Here is a 17,103-nt window from a genome sequence, read left to right on the forward strand (position 1 = left end):
ACCCCCCCCTCTTCGCCACCCCCTCCCCCCATGTATGTTCCCCTCCGCCCCCGCTTCCCACCCCCGGGAGATCCCCGGTTTCACGCTACAGCACCCCACCCACCCCGGGGGTTGGGCTTGATCCCACCCCCGCGGCGATCCTTCAGCCAGCCCCTGGGGTGGTCCTAGATCCGCCCCCCTGGGGGTTGATCCAAGGCTGGAGTGATTCCCCCCACCCCGTCCCTAAGGGTTTATCCAGGTCTGGGTGATACCCCATCCCACGCTGGTGGCGTCTGCACCCCCCCTCATCCACCCGCTGGTGATCCCCAATCCCGTACTGGGGGCAGGTGGGGGCTGCACCCCTCCCGCATCCCCCCCAAGGTGATCCCACATCCATCCCCCAGGTGATCCCGCATCCACCGCAGGTGCAGGTGGGTCTTCACCCCCCCACACATCCACCCCTGGGTGATCCCCAATCCCACCCCAGGAGCTGGTGGGGTCTGCCAGCCCCCCTCCACCCTGAGGTGATCCCGCAGCCACCCCCGGGTGATGCCCAATCCCCACCCCAGGAGCTGGTGGGGTCTGCACCCCCTCACATCCACCCCCAGGGGATCCCCCAACCACCCCCCAAGGCTGATCTCCCTCAGGTGGTCCCAAATCTGTCCCCCCCAGGGGCTGATCTGACCCCCACAGGGGTCCCCCACCCCCCCAGGCCTGGTGGGGCCTGCACCCCCCCCGGGTGATCCCAGATTCCCCCTCCTGGGGGCTGATCTCTCCCAGGATGATCCCCAATCCCTCCTGGGGCCCGGGGGTCCTGCACCCCTGGGCCGTTCCCGCTGCCCCGGGAGATTCTCCCTCAGACACAAGGCCTGGTCTCCCCTCAGCAGCCCCCGGATCCCCCCTGCCCTTGGGATCCCCTCACAAGCCTGGATTCCCCCTGGGATCCTGCCCCGGCCCAGTTCCCCCCAGGCCTGGGCCTGCTCCCCGGGCCTGCGGCCTGTCCCTCAGGGGGACCCCTCTGAGGCTTCTGATCTGCCCTCCAGGGATTCCCCCCTTTGGGTCCCTCCTCATGGGGATCCCCCCAAGCTTCCATCCTTCTTCCATGCTTTGGGGTCTCCCCACTGAGGCCTCTCACCTGCTCCCCTCCCTTCCCTGGGTAATCCTTCCCCATGGAGCTGTAAGATTTGTCCCAATGGGATCTGAGGGGATCCTTCCCCTACAGCTTCTCCATTGAAATACCTTCCCCCCCAGCTTGTCCTCCCCCTTGGGAGACTTCTAAGCCTCCCAGAACTCCCCAAATATTCCCCCCCCAGCTCCCTTGGATCTGGGAGACCCCTCTCCAAGCATGCCTCCCTTCCAGGGAGGATTTTATTGGATCTGTGGTGCCCCTTCCTTTGAAACCCCCATTTTGTGGGGGGAAGTGAACTCCCTTGGGAGATCCCTCTTTGGAATGCCTGTTGGCTCAGATCCCCCTGACCTTGGGTCTATGGATCTCACCCCTCCTTAGGGAGCCCCCCTGAACCCTTCTCCCATAGGATCTGTGGGGATCCCCCATGGATCCTGCCCGCCACCTTGGGGACACCCCCCTGAGCCCTTCTTCCCTGCCCACACACCCCTTTTCTCATCCCCCCACCAGTGTGGGGATCACGCCACCATTCAGGATAGCCCCTCCAGGATTTCGGGGATCCTGCACCCCCTCTTTATCCCCCCCCAAACCTCTCAGGGATGCACAGGGGGGAACTCAGCACCTCATTCATCTCGGCGTGGGGGGAATGGATGGATGCCTGAGTCAGGTTCCCCCCACTCCCTATCAGGAGTCAGGGGCCTCCCCCATTGTGGGGGTGGATGCCTAGCAGGGGTCTCCTTTTCCTTGCAGAGCCGAGCGGGGAGTGATTTCGGGAAGCGGGCAAGGAGGGAGCCGGCGGGACCGTGCTGGGCACAGGCAGGTGGAGGATGAACGGCGAAGCCGAGTGCCCTGCAGACTTGGAAATGACAGCTCCCAAAAACCAAGGTGAGCCCCTCTGCAGCTCCCCCAACCACGCTGGCATTCCCACGGGAACATCACTGCCACGTTTAAAAATAACAATGAAAAAACCTCCGGGCGCCCCTTTTCCCTGAGGGATGGAGGAGGAGGAGGGATGAAGGAGGAGGAGGGATGGAGGAGGAGGAGGGATGGAGGATCCATGATCCCAACTGCCAGCAGATCAGGGAGGGGGGAGGATCTGCCCCTCCCGATCCCTCTCTGCCTCAGGGAACACGCACACACGTGTGTGAGCGCACGGATACACGCTCCAGTGCACTGGCAGCCCCTTGGCATTGGGGTGCTCTTTTTGGGCACCAGAGTTTTGTGGGGGCTTGGGAAAGAGGGGCCTGGCACAGAGGTGCTACCTTCCCCCCTCACATCTGGGCTGCATTAAAAGCCGAGCCATTACCTTGGGCCTCCGGCTTCCAGACCCCGGGATGACATCAGAGCTTCAGCTTTTATTGGAAAAGGGGCAGGAAAACAACGGAAAAAAGAAGGATGTTTATTCAGGGCAGCTTGTAGGGCTCTGCTACTTCACCTCCCCCAAAAACTCCCCGGGTCCCCCAAAGGCCCCCGAGTGGGGTCCAGCCCCTCCGTCCCACGGGGTCCCCCCGATTTTCCTCCCATGCCGCAGTCGGGTTGTTGCCTCGAGCGAACCCGGCCGGAGCACGTGTCCTTCTCCGGGACTTTAGATGGATTTAATTACACCGGGGCAGCTTTCCTAATATAGACCCGGCCCGGCCGGTGCCAGGAGAGCCAGGATAAATTGGTCCCAGGGCACAGACAACCCCATTCATCCTGGTGGGTGAACTCTGCAATTCCAGTGTTTTTTGACAAACCCTAGCCTGAGGGAGGGGGAACAGAGGGATGGGGGCCTGAGTGTGGGGTCTCTGTTGTCCCCACTCTGCTGCCAGTGAGGGTTTTGGGATGTTTCTGCTGTTTTTTATGTATTCCTGTGGGATGTGGTTATTCTGGCTGTCTGCCGGTGGGAGGTTCACGCAGGGCCAAAGGTCTCCGGGTGTTTCTGCGTCGAAAGGGGAAAACTGGGGCACAGGGCTTGATGAGAGCAGGTTTGGAGGGGCCTTGTCCACTTCTCCCTCCCCTCTGGATTTTTGTGGCCGTGCTGCTTTTGGTAATTCCTCCTGATTTCTGCAAGTAAAGTCAGCACCAACTTCCCAGCCCCATTCTGCCTCATTGGTCCTTGCCTGGGGGGAGCTGGAAAATGGATGGGAAAAACAGGAAGACAGAATTTGGGGCTGCATTGGTGCCCACCCCAGCTCTGATCCCCGTCTGGCACTGTGGGTTTCCCATCTCATTTCCCTCTTCATAATGTTTTGGGATGAAGTTGGGAATATGGAGACACATCCCAAGCCACTGTCTCCCTGCTTTCCAGGGGACTCTTTCCATCTTCCCCCTCTAATTAATCCCTGATGAGATCACTAAAGGGACCAGCCAGATCCCAAACTGTTCTCTGCCTTGACCCCCTGCAACCTGGCAGGTCCAGGAAGGAAATTGGGATGGGAGATCAGGTCCTGGCTGCGCTCCCTGCACCAGCTGCAGGTCCTGTATGTCCTGTAACATCCCTCCCTTGGATTTGGGATATGAGGTGGGGGGTTGACCTTCACCAGACCCCTGCAGGGGCAGGACGTGGAGGTGGTTTTCCTGCATATCGAGTCTGAGCAGAGGGAGAGCTGCAGCTGGAGGAATGTCTGCAGCTGGGTATTTCTGGGAGCTTGGTTTCATTCCTGAGGATGGAGGGAACGGTGCTCCACTCAAATCCATGACCTGCTGTGCTGTCCCCACCTCTTTGGGATGCTCTTGTGTCCCACTGTCCCCATCTTGCTGGGATGCTCCATGTCCCATAGGCAGCTCCAAATCTCCCAGTCTTCACCCATCAGTGATGTGGGGCAGGGAATGCCAGTCCCACACCGGGGGAATGCCAGTCCCACACCAGGAGAGCCCCAGAGCTCGAGTGCCCATCCCGGGATGAGGCAGCCAGGGATTGTGTGGGCGAGTGGCTCGGGGCTCTGCTCCTCCTCCAGCCCATCCCCACATCCCCAGGGACCTCTCCTTCCGCTCCCAGGGCCCGCTGCATTCCCAGAGCCACCCATGTTTGCAGAGCACCCGGGGTTGTGCTCCCCAGCTGGCGTGGAAGCTCAGAGCAGTCAGGAATTCCCCTGGCAAGGAAGCCAGCCCCAAGGTTGGGGCTGGGTGAGGCATTCAGGGCTGGGATATCCTGCCTGCTGCCTGCCCCAGCATGGTGCTACTGCGTGTCCTGGCCTCATGGCTGCTCCAGGCCCTCCGGCTTTGCCGTGTGCCCATCCCACCATCCCAGTGGCTTGTCCCTGTGGGAGCTGGGGATGCTCCTCCTGGCATTTTGGGGGATGTTGGGGTGACATAACCACCACCCCTGCGCTGTCAGGGACCCCCTGTGAGACGGGGGGGCTGTGCTGGGCTCTGCCTGCCCTCGCTTTGTGGTGTGGGAGCTTTGACCTTGGCAGAGGTCACCATGGAGCTGGGCCCAGGTGATGGCAAAGCTCTCCGAGGTGCGGGAGAAGCAACGCTGCGGTTTTCCCGTTGCTCCAGACACATCTTTTCCACTTAGAAAGTGGTTTTCCCTGTTTCCTCCTTGGCCGGAGAGCTCATCGCTCCCATCTCGCTCCGCGGGGCGTAGGAAATAGCCCTCTGCTCCCGTGCAGCAGAGCCATCCCTTATCTGATGGTTTTCTGGGATGAGCGAGTCTCTCTGGTTTGCGCCGAGTGGAATTTCTCGCTTTGCCCGGATTGTTTTGGCCCGGTAGAGAGTTGCTCGAGGGTGATGGAAACAGCCACGTCCCTTTGATCTTTAATCTCGAGAGGCAGCATGTGGAGATTACGTGTCCTGGCGTGCGGTCCGGAGCGGAACGCCGGGAGCTGTAGTCCCGGTGTCCTGCCGGGAAGGGAAGGGAAGGGAAAGGAAGCAAATGGAAGGAAAGGGAAGGGAAGCTGCCTGCCCCTGGCTGCTGCTGATCCCGTCTCTCCGCTGCTCAGACCGCTGGTCGCAGGAGGACATGCTGACCCTCCTGGAGTGCATGAAGAATAACCTGCCCTCCAACGACGGGAGCAAGTTCAAAACCACCGAGTCCCACCTGGACTGGGAAAAAGTGGCTTTCAAGGACTTCTCGGGGGAGATGTGCAAGATGAAGTGGATGGAGATCTCTAACGAGGTAACTGACGCTGCATGGGGCTCCAACCGGGCTTTGTGACAGGGAGTGAGTGTCCTGGTGACCCCCCAGGGCTGTGGGAATCGTTCAAGTTCAGCTCCCGGAGCCCTCGGCTGTTGGTGCCGACACCATCCCACTGCCGTCAGCATTGTGACCCCCTTGGAGGGACTGGGAAGGGTCGTTTTTGGGGGTTGCATTATAAAACCCGGTGGGTTTCTACCATGCCAGGGATCTGCCCTGTCCCCCATTCACATCTGTGTCCCTTCATTCCCGCGCAGGTGAGGAAGTTCCGGACCCTCACAGAGCTCATTATGGATGCTGAAGAGCACGTGAAGAACCCTTACAAAGGCAAAAAGCTCAAGGTATTGGGCAGGAATTAGGCTCAGTCCCTAAAGGGCAATGTCCCTCTTCCCTGGGACAAGGGGCTGTCAGCCCTGTGGCACCTCAGATCCGTGTGGCTCCACCGCTGGAGCCCCTGCAGGCACCTCACTGCCCATAATCCCGGCGTCCGTCTGCCCAAGGCTCCGGAGGCTGCGGGCGCTGGGCCCGGGCCAAGTCCCGGGTACATTTAATATGGGCAGCTGTATTGCTGGCAGCCTGCAGCCAAGTTTAGCTCCAGGGGGGCCGGGAAGCTGCCGTCCTATTCCTGGCCCCGCCGGGTCGGGAAGGGTGGTGCTCTCGACCGGGCGGCCCCAGGTCAGCTGATGCTCCATCCCTGGGAGTTGGGTCCCATCTGCTCCTCCTGCCTCAGCTTCCCCTCTTGCTCTGGATGGCTGGAGGCTGCTCCTGAGATTCCCAGCCCTGGGATACTGTAGTTCCTGGTGGAGCGCTTTTTCCCAGTGGTTTCCCCCTCCTGTGTCAGGGAGCTGGATCATCATCAGGGCTGGATGGAGGCAGGTCCCCCCAGTACTGGAGGAGCTGGTGGGTTTGGCTGTGCCCTGGCTCTGTGCTCAGTGTCCACTTTGCTATCTCCCAAGAAGCCCCTGACTCCCTGTTTCTGCTTCTTCATGGAAGCTGCCATCCTATTCCTGACCCATCAGGTTGGGCGGGGTGATGTTTTCCCCCAGGTGGCCCCAGGGCAGCTGATGCTCCATCCCTGGGAGTTGGGTCCCATCCCTTCCTCCTGCTTCAGTTTCCCCTCTTGCTCTGTGCTGGCAGCTCTGGGTGGCCAGAAGCTGCTCCTGGGATACTGTAGTTCCTGGTGGAGCCCTTGTTCCCAGTGGTTTCCCCCTCATTGCCTGCTGTTCCCGTGTCAGGGAGCTGGATCATCAGCAGGGCTGGATGAAGGCAGGTCCCCCCAGGACTGGGGGAGCCGCTGGGTTTGGCTGTGCCTGGCTCCATACCCAGTGTCCACTCTGCTGTCTCCCCAGAAACACCCCGACTTCCCCAAGAAGCCCCTGACTCCCTATTTCCGCTTCTTCATGGAGAAGCGGGCCAAGTACGCCAAGCTTCACCCCGAAATGAGCAACCTGGATCTCACCAAGATCCTGTCCAAGAAATACAAGGAGCTTCCCGAGAAGAAAAAGGTATTGCTGGGGGGTAGTCAGCAAGCCCCTTCCCACTATGTGCCTCTGCATGCTGGGCTCTGCCCAGCCCTCCCAGTCAAACCAGCAGAGCCCAAACTTCTGCCTGGCGAGGGCTTAATCCGGCTCTCGACGGGAGAAACGAGGTGTTCGTTTAGTCCTGTCAGACCTGTAAGGCTTCCTTGGCTTTTCCTGTCCTGGTTCCCAGGATCTGTGGGGTGGAGGCTGGCTGGGTCTGTCCGTCGGTCCGTCTTTTCCCGACGGACCTGGATGGTGGCTTTGCCGTTGGGTGGATCCGTGTTTAAGGCTGGGGTTAAGTCACACACCCGGCTGTGCCGCCCTGTCCGACCAGGGCATGGAGGGACAGGCTCTGGGAGATGCTGGGAGCAGAGATCTACCCATCTGGAGGTGCCAGAGCCTGGGCAGGTGTTTTGAAGGCCCCAACTCTCACTTTGGGGTGTCCAGGAAAAATCCAGGCACAAAGTCCTGCCGCGCCCTCTTTCCCAGGGCTGCTGGGATGCAGGAAGAGGGGAGAGATCCTGCTGCTGAATCCCTGGGCAGGCTGGAAACCCTCTGCTGGGAGCTGCAGGATCATTCCCTGGGCTGGGGAGCCTTCAAGACCCTTTGGGGGTGGTGGAATGCCCAGCCAGGTCAACAGGGATGTATCTTCCTGCCCATTCCCCAGTGCTGACATCCCTCTCCACCTCCCTGGTGGCTTTGTGTCCCCAGATGAAATACATCCAGGACTTCCAGCGAGAGAAGCAGGAGTTTGAGAGGAACCTGGCGAGGTTCAGGTGAGCAGGCAGGGCCTCCCCCCATTTCCCTGGGCCCCTCCAGGCAGATCCAATCTCCCCTCCTGCATGTAGCTCACAGGGGAATCCCTGATGAGCATTTTGGCTTGAAGGGAAGAAGGAATGCAGAAAAAAAAAGAGCAAGGAAATGGTGTCTGAGAGAATCCCTCTGGCTGGGAGACTGGATGAGGGGGACAGCAGAGGAGCAGCCATGCTCTGGGGGTCAGGGTCTGTGAGGGGGGGACAGGAGCCCTTCCACCAGCACTGATAAAAGCTGAAGTTACCACCCTGATCCTCAAGACCCTTCCCTTTTAACGTGGTGGCTGTGATCCAAGTGGATCCTGCTGTTCGCTGCTGCTGCTCCAGGGATGCAGCTGAGCCTGGGGGTGTACGTAGCTCATGCTCCCCAGGGAGGGACAGACTCAAATCTCTCCTCAGCCCCTCCTGCTCTTTTTGGGGACCCCGCAGTACCTGAGCCCATGGAAGCTCAGCCCTGCAGTGACAGTCGCCCCTTAGCAGGGAGGTTTAGGGGTGCTCTCCTTCCCCCTGCCACCTCCCTGACGCTCTCCCTTCCCCACCTCCCTGCCTGGTAAAGGGAAGACCACCCGGATCTCATCCAGAACGCCAAGAAATCCGACGTCCCCGAAAAACCCAAGACCCCCCAGCAGCTGTGGTACAACCACGAGAAGAAGATCTACTTGAAAGTGCGTCCAGATGTGAGTACGGTGGGTGGGAGTGAGTGCGAGTGTGAGTGTCGGGGGGTCCTGGACCCGCTGCTGGGGGAGAGGAGGGGGAAGGGAGAGAAGCATTTTAGGGGGGGATGGGCTGGAGGACACCACAGGAAGCTCCCAGCAGCCTGGACAGAGGTAAGAAGGGGCTCTGCACATCTGGAAGAGGCTCGGGGGTACAGCCCCCCCAACACTTTTTGCCAGGAAGGGGTGACCACAGCCTGAGTCAGGGCAGGAAGGAATTCCAGCACAAACATCCACCTCTGGCCATGCCCCCCACTCCCACGCACCCCCTTCCCCGGCCGTGAGCTCGGCTCGCAGCCCCCCACGGCCCCACGGCCGTCAGGCCCCACCAGGCCACGCTATTTTTTGTCATTTTTTTCATATTTTTTTATTCCTCTTTTTTTTTCTTTTTTTTTTCCTTTTTTTTTTTGATTTTGGATTTTACCCCTCTGCCCTCACCTCTGGCTTTGGGTTTTCAGGCCACCACGAAGGAGGTGAAAGAGTCGCTGGGCAAGCAGTGGTCTCAACTCTCGGATAAAAAGAGGCTGAAATGGATTCATAAGGCCCTGGAACAGCGGAAGGAGTACGAGGTAGGGAGCAGCCTCACCCCGTCCCCTCCACACTCGCCCCAACATTCACTCCAAGTCAACGTGGCCACACACAGCCAGCCTCTCCCGATAGCCAGCGTGGGGATTCAGGCAGGTCCCGGCAGGTCCCTAGTGAGTCTGAGCCCTGCCTACTCCAGCCATGTGCGAGGAAGGGAGCAGCAGCCCCAGGGAGAGGACTAGGGCGATGGTTGGCTTCTCTCTCCTCCTCCTCCGGCCCCCGGGCAGGCGGGGATGGCAGCCCCTCTGACCGCTCTCCGTCCTCCGCAGGAGATCATGCGGGACTACATCCAGAAGCACCCGGAGCTGAACATCAGCGAGGAGGGAATCACCCGCTCCACCCTCACCAAGGCCGAGCGGCAGCTCAAGGACAAGTTTGACGGACGACCCACGAAGCCACCTCCGTGAGTGCTGTCCCTCTCCACGCCGTGGTGTCCAGCTCTGCGCCGCCTCTGCGGACACTGGTTCTTGCTGATGAGGGAAATGGGGCTCTGCTTGGCTTGAGGAGCCCAAATCGTTTCTGGGGCCACAGGCACGGGAGCTTTAGATGGCATTTCAGGACAAATTTCTTTGTGGAAAGGGTGGTCAGGCATGGGAACAGGCTGCCCAGGGCAGTGGTAGAGTTGCCATCCCTGGAAGAATGTGAATGTGGCACTTAGGGACATGGTTTAGTGCTGGGCTTGGCAATGTTAGTTAATTGGTCACATCAGTGATCTTAGAGGGTTTTTCCAGCCTGCAGGGGCAGGTTGTCCCTAATGCTGGGTCCCTCCGTGGGTTTTTCAGGAATAGCTACTCCCTGTACTGTGCAGAGCTGATGGCCAACATGAAAGACGTGCCCAGCACCGAGCGGATGGTGCTGTGCAGCCAGCAGTGGAAGCTGCTCTCCCAGAAGGAAAAGGATGCATACCACAAAAAGTGCGACCAGGTGAGTGGCCAAGGATGGACAGGTAGAGGGACAGGCAGGTATGGGGAGGGAGCAATAGAATGGGAGAACCGGGGCTACAAATCTCCCTGGAAACACGCCCCTCACTCTTCCTCAGTCCCTGTTCTTGTCTGCACCACCAATTCCCCCCTGAGGTCCTTGGTCACCTTCTTTGATCCTGTCTCCCAGTCCATGTGTGGGTCTGGTGGAGCATGAGATTCCCAAGGGATTGAGGCTGGGTTGGGGGCTGCAGGAGGCAGGGATGGGGCGAGGGATCTCTATGTAACCCCACGTCTCCTTCCAGAAAAAGAAAGACTACGAGATCGAGCTGCTCCGCTTCCTGGAGGTGAGTGATGTGGGAGTGCTCGGCCAGCGGGTGCTGGAGGTCCCAAATCTGGAAGGGGGGAAAACCCTGCCCAGGGGCTATGATGTGAGGGGCTGCCCTCTGCTCCCCCAGAACATGGCTGGACTTGCCCATGGGTGCTGTGCAGATGGTTGCACATAGTCTTGACCTTCCATCATCCTAATGCCCGACCCAGTGACTTCCAGTTGGGCACTGGGAGGTGGAGGGTGCTGGAAGGGGAGGTGGGGTGAGCAGAGGGCTGGAGCTGGAGGAGAGGGTGCTGTGCCACCCAGTTCAGGAGGGGAGCTGGGGTGAGCAGAGGGCTGGAGCTGGAGGAGAGGAGTGCTCAGTGGCTGTGGCTGCAAAGCCTCTCACTTCCTTCCCTCACTGGGGCGTAGGCGGGGGAGCCACACCGAGGCCACCCCAGCATCGTCCCCGTCCCCTGGGCGGACGTGACGCGGCCCCGGCTGCGGCTGCAGAGGCAGGGGGTGGAAAACCCAGGGGTGTGCCTGAATCTGGGCACCTGCCCCCCTGCTTTCACCAAGAAACAGCAGATGAGGCTGAGCCAGGAAGGGGACAGAGCCAGGGGAGAGGGATGTTGAGTGGCAAGGAGCTGACAGCATAGGGACCCCCAGCCCGTACACGTGCAGTGCCTGATGCTGGTGCTGTCTGGACCAGTGCCCCTATTCCCTCATTGCCTCAAGACCTCATTAGCGTTGGGCTGTCCTAACAATGTCCCTCCCCCTGTGCCACCCAGAGCCTGCCCGAGGAGGAGCAGCAGCGGGTGCTGGGCGAGGAGAAGATGCTGGGCGGCAACCGGAAAGGGGCGACGAGTCCCGCATCCAAAAAATCCTCACCGGAGACCGGCAAGGTGGGAGCAGCACCGGGAGGGATGGGGCAGCACGTGCCAGACGTGTGGGGTGGGGTTGTGGCATCTCGGGGGGGGGGGCTTTGAGAGCTTCATTCCTGGATTCTTTGGTCCCTCCATGGGCTCGCCCCCCCTCACGGCCCCGTGTCCCCCCCTCAGGCCAGCTCCGAGAAGCCCAAACGACCCATCTCTGCCATGTTCATCTTCTCGGAGGAGAAGCGGAAGCAGCTGCAGGAGGAGCGGCCGGAGCTGTCGGAGAGCGAGCTGACCCGGCTCCTGGCCCGCATGTGGAACGACCTCTCAGAGAAGAAGAAGGTTGGTACCATCCCTGACCCCCCTCCTCCTCCCCTATCCCCATCTCTGCTCCCTTGGGCACCTCCGGAGATGCTCCTGTCCTTGTCCTGCTCCAAGGGGCACAGTTATCCCCCGGAGCAACACAGCATCACCCAGGCACTGGTGTCAGCACTGATGGGCACTGCCAGCTGTGCCCCCTCCCTCTCATCACCTGGGGGGTCAAAACCCACCAGCTTAAATGTCAGAGCATCCTTGAGCCTCAGTTTTAAGGCTTAATGGTTTTCCTGGTGGGGGGGAGTCTGGAGACAGCATTGGGCGTGGTGGGGGCTGTCAGTGCTACCGTGGGAACAGTGCTGGGGGGAGCTGCATCGTCCTGGTGTTTGGGGGCTGTGCCCACCTTCACCCCCTGCTGTGCCCCCCTCCCAGGCCAAGTACAAAGCGCGGGAGGCGGCGATGAAGGCGCAGTCAGAGAAGAAACACGGCTCAGATAAAGAGGAGCGCGGGAAACTGCCCGAGTCTCCCAAAACAGCCGAGGAGATCTGGCAACAGAGCGTCATCGGGGACTACCTGGCTCGTTTTAAGGTGAGGGGATCATCACTCCCACCAGCAGGAATTACCATGTACCTTCTCCCTGGCTTTCACACCTGGGTTTGGGTTGGGAGCTGTGGGGAAGGCGGGGTAATGGGGTGGAGTGTCCTGGGCATTTTGAGTGCATCTAAAACCACCATCGTGGTGGTTCTGTGGTACAGAACGACCGGGGCAAAGCGCTGAAGGCCATGGAGGCCACTTGGAACAACATGGAGAAGAAGGAGAAGCTGATGTGGATCAAGAAAGCGGCGGAGGATCAGAAGCGATACGAGGTGGGTCCCTGCCCTGTCCCGCCCCTCACTGTGTCCAGTGGCTGATGCTGCCCCTCTCCCTGACCCCTCTCTCTCCTCTGGCTCAGAGGGAGCTGAGCGAGATGCGGGCCCCTCCGTGCTCCACCAACTCCACCAAGAAAATGAAATTCCAGGGAGAGCCGAAGAAACCCCCCATGTGAGTACCAGGGATCCAAAAAACTGGGTCTGGCTGTGCTGGTGGGACGAGCCTGGAGCAGCTGCAAGAGGAGGGAGGGTGGGCTGGGTGGAGGAGGATTATGGACGCCTGGGCCGTTTGTCCCAATCCGGTCCCCGTGCTCACCCCTGCAGGAATGGTTACCAGAAGTTCTCCCAGGAACTGCTGTCCAACGGGGAGCTGAACCACCTCCCGCTGAAGGAGCGGATGGTGGAGATCGGCAGCCGCTGGCAGCGCATCTCCCAGGGCCAGAAGGACCACTACAAAAAACTGGCAGAGGAGCAGCAGAAACAGTACAAGGTGCACCTCGACATCTGGCTCAAGGTAAGTGCTGGGCCTGATGCCCAGTGGGGGGCTCTGGGATCCGCTGATTTTGGGGATGATGCTTGGCATGGTCTCTGCTCAAACCCTTCCTGACGGGAACCACCATCTCCAGGCCCTTTTTTGACATTTTGTAACTTAAAAGGATAAAAATGTATATATACGAGGAGGGTGTGCCCTGTGCTAGAGCCCTTCCCTGCTCCATCCCCCATTCCATTTGGTGTCTGCCCATCCCTGACTGTGTCTTGTCCCTGCAGAGCCTCTCGCCCCAGGAGCGGGCTGCCTACAAGGAACACATTTCCAATGTGAGTATCTGTGTGGCACTGCTGGGGGGGTTGTCTTGGGGGTTTGGGGGTGTACTGGGTGTCCCAAGGGCCTGGGGCCAGGCTGGGGTCAGCCCTGGATGAGGTTTGGATGTGTCACATTCTGAGAGCCCCTCCAAGGGGGATTCACCCCTGTGGCAGCTCCGCAGTGGGATTTTCTCTGGGCTGGGCACTGGGAAGGAGGAGAGCTTGAGCCCTAAATGGTTTTGTTTTGTCCCCCCTCGCTGCAGAAACGCAAGAGCATAGGGAAGATCCGGGGTCCCAACCCCAAGATGAAGCCAACGATGCAGTCCAAGTCGGTGAGTCACAACAGCCACATGGGGACACTCGATGCCCCCTCCCTGGGGAACATGTCTGTGGGGACCCACATTGCTTGTTCAAGGCATCCCTGGTGCTTCCAGCTGCCTGCCCTCTCCTTGAGATCATAAACCACAGGACCTCCCCAAATCCCTGCTTACTACCCATTCAGGATGGATTTTATCCCCTGGCACCTGTTCAGGGAGCCTTTTTGGGGCCATTTGCAGCATAAATGGGGAAAGGCCTCCATCAAGGTGTGGGGTGGGGAGTCACCTGATCCTGCTCAGTGGATGGAGGAACCCAAAGGCTGATGGCCAAGGACGGGGTGGGTGCTGCACCCGTGGGTTCGGGTGTCCCGGGGCACCCACCCACACCAACCCCCTCTCTCAGGAGTCAGAGGATGACGACGAGGAGGAAGAGGAGGAGGAAGACGACGACGAAGACGAGGATGACGATGACGACAACGGCGACTCGTCGGAGGAAGGCGGCGACTCCTCGGAGTCCAGCAGTGAGGAGGAGAGCGAGGACGGGGACGAGGTGAGGCTGCAGCACGGGGAGGGCACGGGGAGGGCGGTGGGGCCGCTGGGGCCCCCCAACGTTCCCATTGCACTCACTCTGCCCCCCTCACCCTCATCCGGGGCCGGGGGGCCTCTGCAGCCAGGCTCAGATAGAACTGTGGTGGAGCAGCTCCCGGGAAGCAGGGGGGGACACAGGGAGGCGAAGGGGAATGGGATCCCCCCCATGTTCCCGGGGAGGGCGCGAGGAGCAGCCGCGGGGCGTAGTCAGGAGCAGCCTCGGGACGTAGAGGTGCGGGGGGGATGTGCAGAGCCCCCAGTGAGCAGAGAAAAATCTCCTGTCTTTTTCCTGGTGGAGATACTGAGTCTGGTCTCGGCTCCGTTTGCGCCAGTGTGAATGCCGAGTAAGTCACCAGAGTCAAAGCTTTACACCGGTGCAACTGAAATCAGAGTATGCTGGATGGCGCTGGGGCCAGAAACCGTGTCCGTGCCTTGTGCTCGCCACCGGACAGGTGAGGTGTTTCCACCCCCTCGCTGGTCTCAGCTCACGCCTCTTCCTTCCCTGGCTTTAGAGGGGGGAAACTGAGGCACGAGGCGGGTCGGGTACCCTCCCTCGGATCGTGTAGCGAGGCAGTGGCAGAGGTGAGGGCAGGACCCCCGCGCGCTGCTCCGGCACGTCCCCCCCGCCCGGCATCCCTGAGCTGAGCCCTTGCAAACACACTCCTGACTCCTGCCCGGCGTCCCCCCTCCTCCACCCCCCCGAGTCCCCGAGGGACAGCGGTGGGAGGGATGGGGTTGCACCCCCGCGCTCTGTGGGGACCCCCCTGTGCTGCAGCGGGGAGGGCAAAGGGGTGACGATGGGTAAACCTTGCCCTGACCCCCCCCCGTCCTCTCTGCCATCACCCTCCCAGAACGATGAGGATGACGAAGATGAGGATGATGAGGATGAGGATGACAACGACTCAGAGGGCAGCAGCAGTTCCTCCTCCTCCTCGGGGGACTCCTCCGACTCCGACTCCAACTGATCCGGCCAAGCTCTTCGTAACGTCGTTTGGTTTCTTGGTTTCGGTCCCAAATCCCACTCGCAGCCCCCCAAAATCCTTCCTCTGCTTCCTCCTGACCCCCTGGGCGAGACACAGCCCCCCCGTGGGACCCCCAACACGAGGAACAGGGGTCGGGGGGACCCCTCCACCAAGCTCACACTACGGAGGGGGATCAGGGGGCTGCCCCCCCCGGCTGGGGGGCAAGGAGGGGGCCCCCCATCCCTCCCCCCCGCTTTACTCCCGGGGGGAAGTGATTTATTTTTTTTTTAAATTTCATTCTTTTCGGGGAGGGGGGCATCCCTACCCCCATCACCCCTTCGCTACCAGCTCCGGACTTTATAGAAAGAGAAGAAAAACACACAGGAAAACAAAAAAACACAAAACAAAAAAAAAGAAACAAACAACAGCACCCCCCCCTCCCCCAACACACCTTTTTTTTTAATTAAAAAACCCAGAAACGGAGAAAAAAAATATCCCCCCCTCCCCGCGCAGCCCCTCCGGCAGCGGGCGCGGAGCACGAGCCGAGGCGCTCAGGACTCAGCCGATGGGACAATGTCTCCTTTTGCAACCTCCCCCACCCCTCTGTGCACCCCTCCTCCCCCCCAAAAATCCCCCCCTTGTACAGTCTGGAAGCTGCACCGGGAGCTGCCCGGGAACTCTGCATCCACGGCACTTGGGAACGCCGGCCACGGCCCGGACCGTGCCCACCCCCCTGCCCCGGCACGGCCCCGATTTGGTGGGGGGTGGGATGGGGGGGGGAGGTTGAAGGGAGGGGAGAGTGTGTGTGCGAGCGTGCGAGTGTGTGCCAGGGTGGGGGGCACCCGGGGGCTCAGCGTGACCAAGGGGGGGGCGCGGGGTCCCCCCCGCTCTGTTGTCGGTGGTTGTTGTGCCGTTGTATTTTATTTTATTTTTTTGTTTGTTTTTTTTTTTCCTTTTTATAAAACGAGAAAGATCCATCTTTTATTTTTCATTTCCCCCCCCCTTTCCACCCGTTTTCCTTCCCCTCCCTTCCCCCGTTTTCCCCTCCACCTCCAGTGAAGCTGCTCCTCTCCCTTCACCCCAAATCCTTGGGGGGGGGGGGTGTGACACCAGCACTCCCCTTGCCCCAGTTTACCCCCAGTTATCCCCAGTTTGTCCCCCCCACCGTGGAGGTTTCATGCCCCTCGGGCCATGCTGTAAATATTGGTGTGGTTTGGGTTTATTTTGGGGGGGTCAATGCCCCCCTCCCTGGGAGGGGGATGGGGCCGCGGGGACCGGGGTGGGTGCATTGGGGGGGGGCCTGTCAGGGGTCCCCCCCTTTTTTTAAGCAGACACAAGCACCAGCAATCCCACGGCACCTCCCTGCAGGGTTCCTGTCCCCCCACCCCACGCCCCCTCAAAAAAAAACCCCCACCCAGTGCCACTGGGGACCCCCACTATACTGGGGGGGGGCACAAGGTTGGTTCTTTCTGCCCCCTCCCATCCTGACCCCGGAGACGAGTTGGGGGTGGGACAGGATTTGGGGGGCCCCAGGGAAGGGGACAGAGGGCACTGCCCCCCTCCCAGCTGAGGAGGGGGGGGCCAGGGGGGGCTTTTTCTCCCCTGGGCTATAACTTGGCCATTTTTCTCTTCACTCAAATCGCAGTGGGGGCTGAGGGGGGGGTCAAGCTGCAGGTTTGGGGTTTTGAGGGGGGTCCCTCCCCTCCCATCTCTAACCCCCTCCCAGGTTTGCTGCTCTCAGCACCCCAAATCCCCCTGAAGACTTGGGGGTGGCGGGGGGGGCATCACCCCTTATCCCGGCCTCAAATGGGGCTGAAAAACCACCATTTTGGGCAAACGACCCCAAACCTGGTGGGGGTGGGGGTGAACCCGGGTGCTCCCGCACGGACAATCCCCCTGTGTCCCCCCCGGGACCGGGGCCCGAAGAGAACCCAGATGGTGTCCCCCTCCTCCATAATGTCTGTCTGTCCATCCCTCTGTCTCCTCCTCCCCTTCCCCAATCCATTTGGGATTTTCCTTTCATTTTCTTCCCAATTTTTAATCCCCCTTCCCCCCCCTGAAATCCCCTAAGGGGAACCCCGCCATCCCTTTTTTTCTGCTGAATGTACCCAGCACCGTCGTGTTTCAGTGGATGTGTTTTTAGTACAAAAAAAAAGACAAAAAAAAAATTACCCCCCCTTTCCCCCCCCTCTTTTTTTCTGTTTAAAAAAAAAATAAGAAAAAAAAAGGTAAAAAAAAATTAAATAATAAAAAAGAAAAATTCTTACAGCGCCGACAAATTTGGGGAGGGG

The 17,103-nt window shown here is 60.1% G+C and overlaps 1 protein-coding gene across 10 annotated transcripts; it reads left to right on the forward strand.

Annotated features, from left to right (window-relative positions):
• The first annotated feature begins 310 nt into the window (after positions 1–310).
• On the forward strand, positions 311–15,789 carry UBTF (upstream binding transcription factor, RNA polymerase I). Of its 10 annotated transcripts, none has more exons than XM_017833348.1 (22): positions 311–410; positions 1,856–1,990; positions 5,032–5,207; positions 5,483–5,566; positions 6,575–6,730; positions 7,457–7,521; positions 8,114–8,243; positions 8,729–8,839; positions 9,125–9,258; positions 9,638–9,779; positions 10,081–10,122; positions 10,877–10,990; positions 11,147–11,302; positions 11,708–11,863; positions 12,031–12,141; positions 12,228–12,316; positions 12,469–12,658; positions 12,913–12,960; positions 13,209–13,277; positions 13,666–13,812; positions 14,183–14,302; positions 14,702–14,815. In XM_017833348.1, the coding sequence occupies exons 2-22, from the start codon at positions 1,933–1,935 to the stop codon at positions 14,813–14,815; spliced, it is 2,412 nt and encodes an 803-aa protein (XP_017688837.1). In that variant the 5' UTR covers positions 311–410; positions 1,856–1,932. The 10 variants fall into 10 exon arrangements, with proteins under 10 accessions (XP_017688837.1, XP_017688838.1, XP_017688839.1 ...); XM_017833349.1 differs by lacking the exon at positions 311–410 and adding an exon at positions 606–626; XM_017833350.1 differs by lacking the exon at positions 311–410 and adding an exon at positions 1,003–1,135 and having other exon boundaries at positions 14,702–15,789.
• Positions 15,790–17,103: the final 1,314 nt, after the last annotated feature.

This window comes from Lepidothrix coronata, unplaced genomic scaffold (genome assembly GCF_001604755.1).
Source record: "Lepidothrix coronata isolate B3197 unplaced genomic scaffold, Lepidothrix_coronata-1.0 Scaffold213, whole genome shotgun sequence".
Classification (NCBI taxonomy): domain Eukaryota; kingdom Metazoa; phylum Chordata; class Aves; order Passeriformes; family Pipridae; genus Lepidothrix; species Lepidothrix coronata.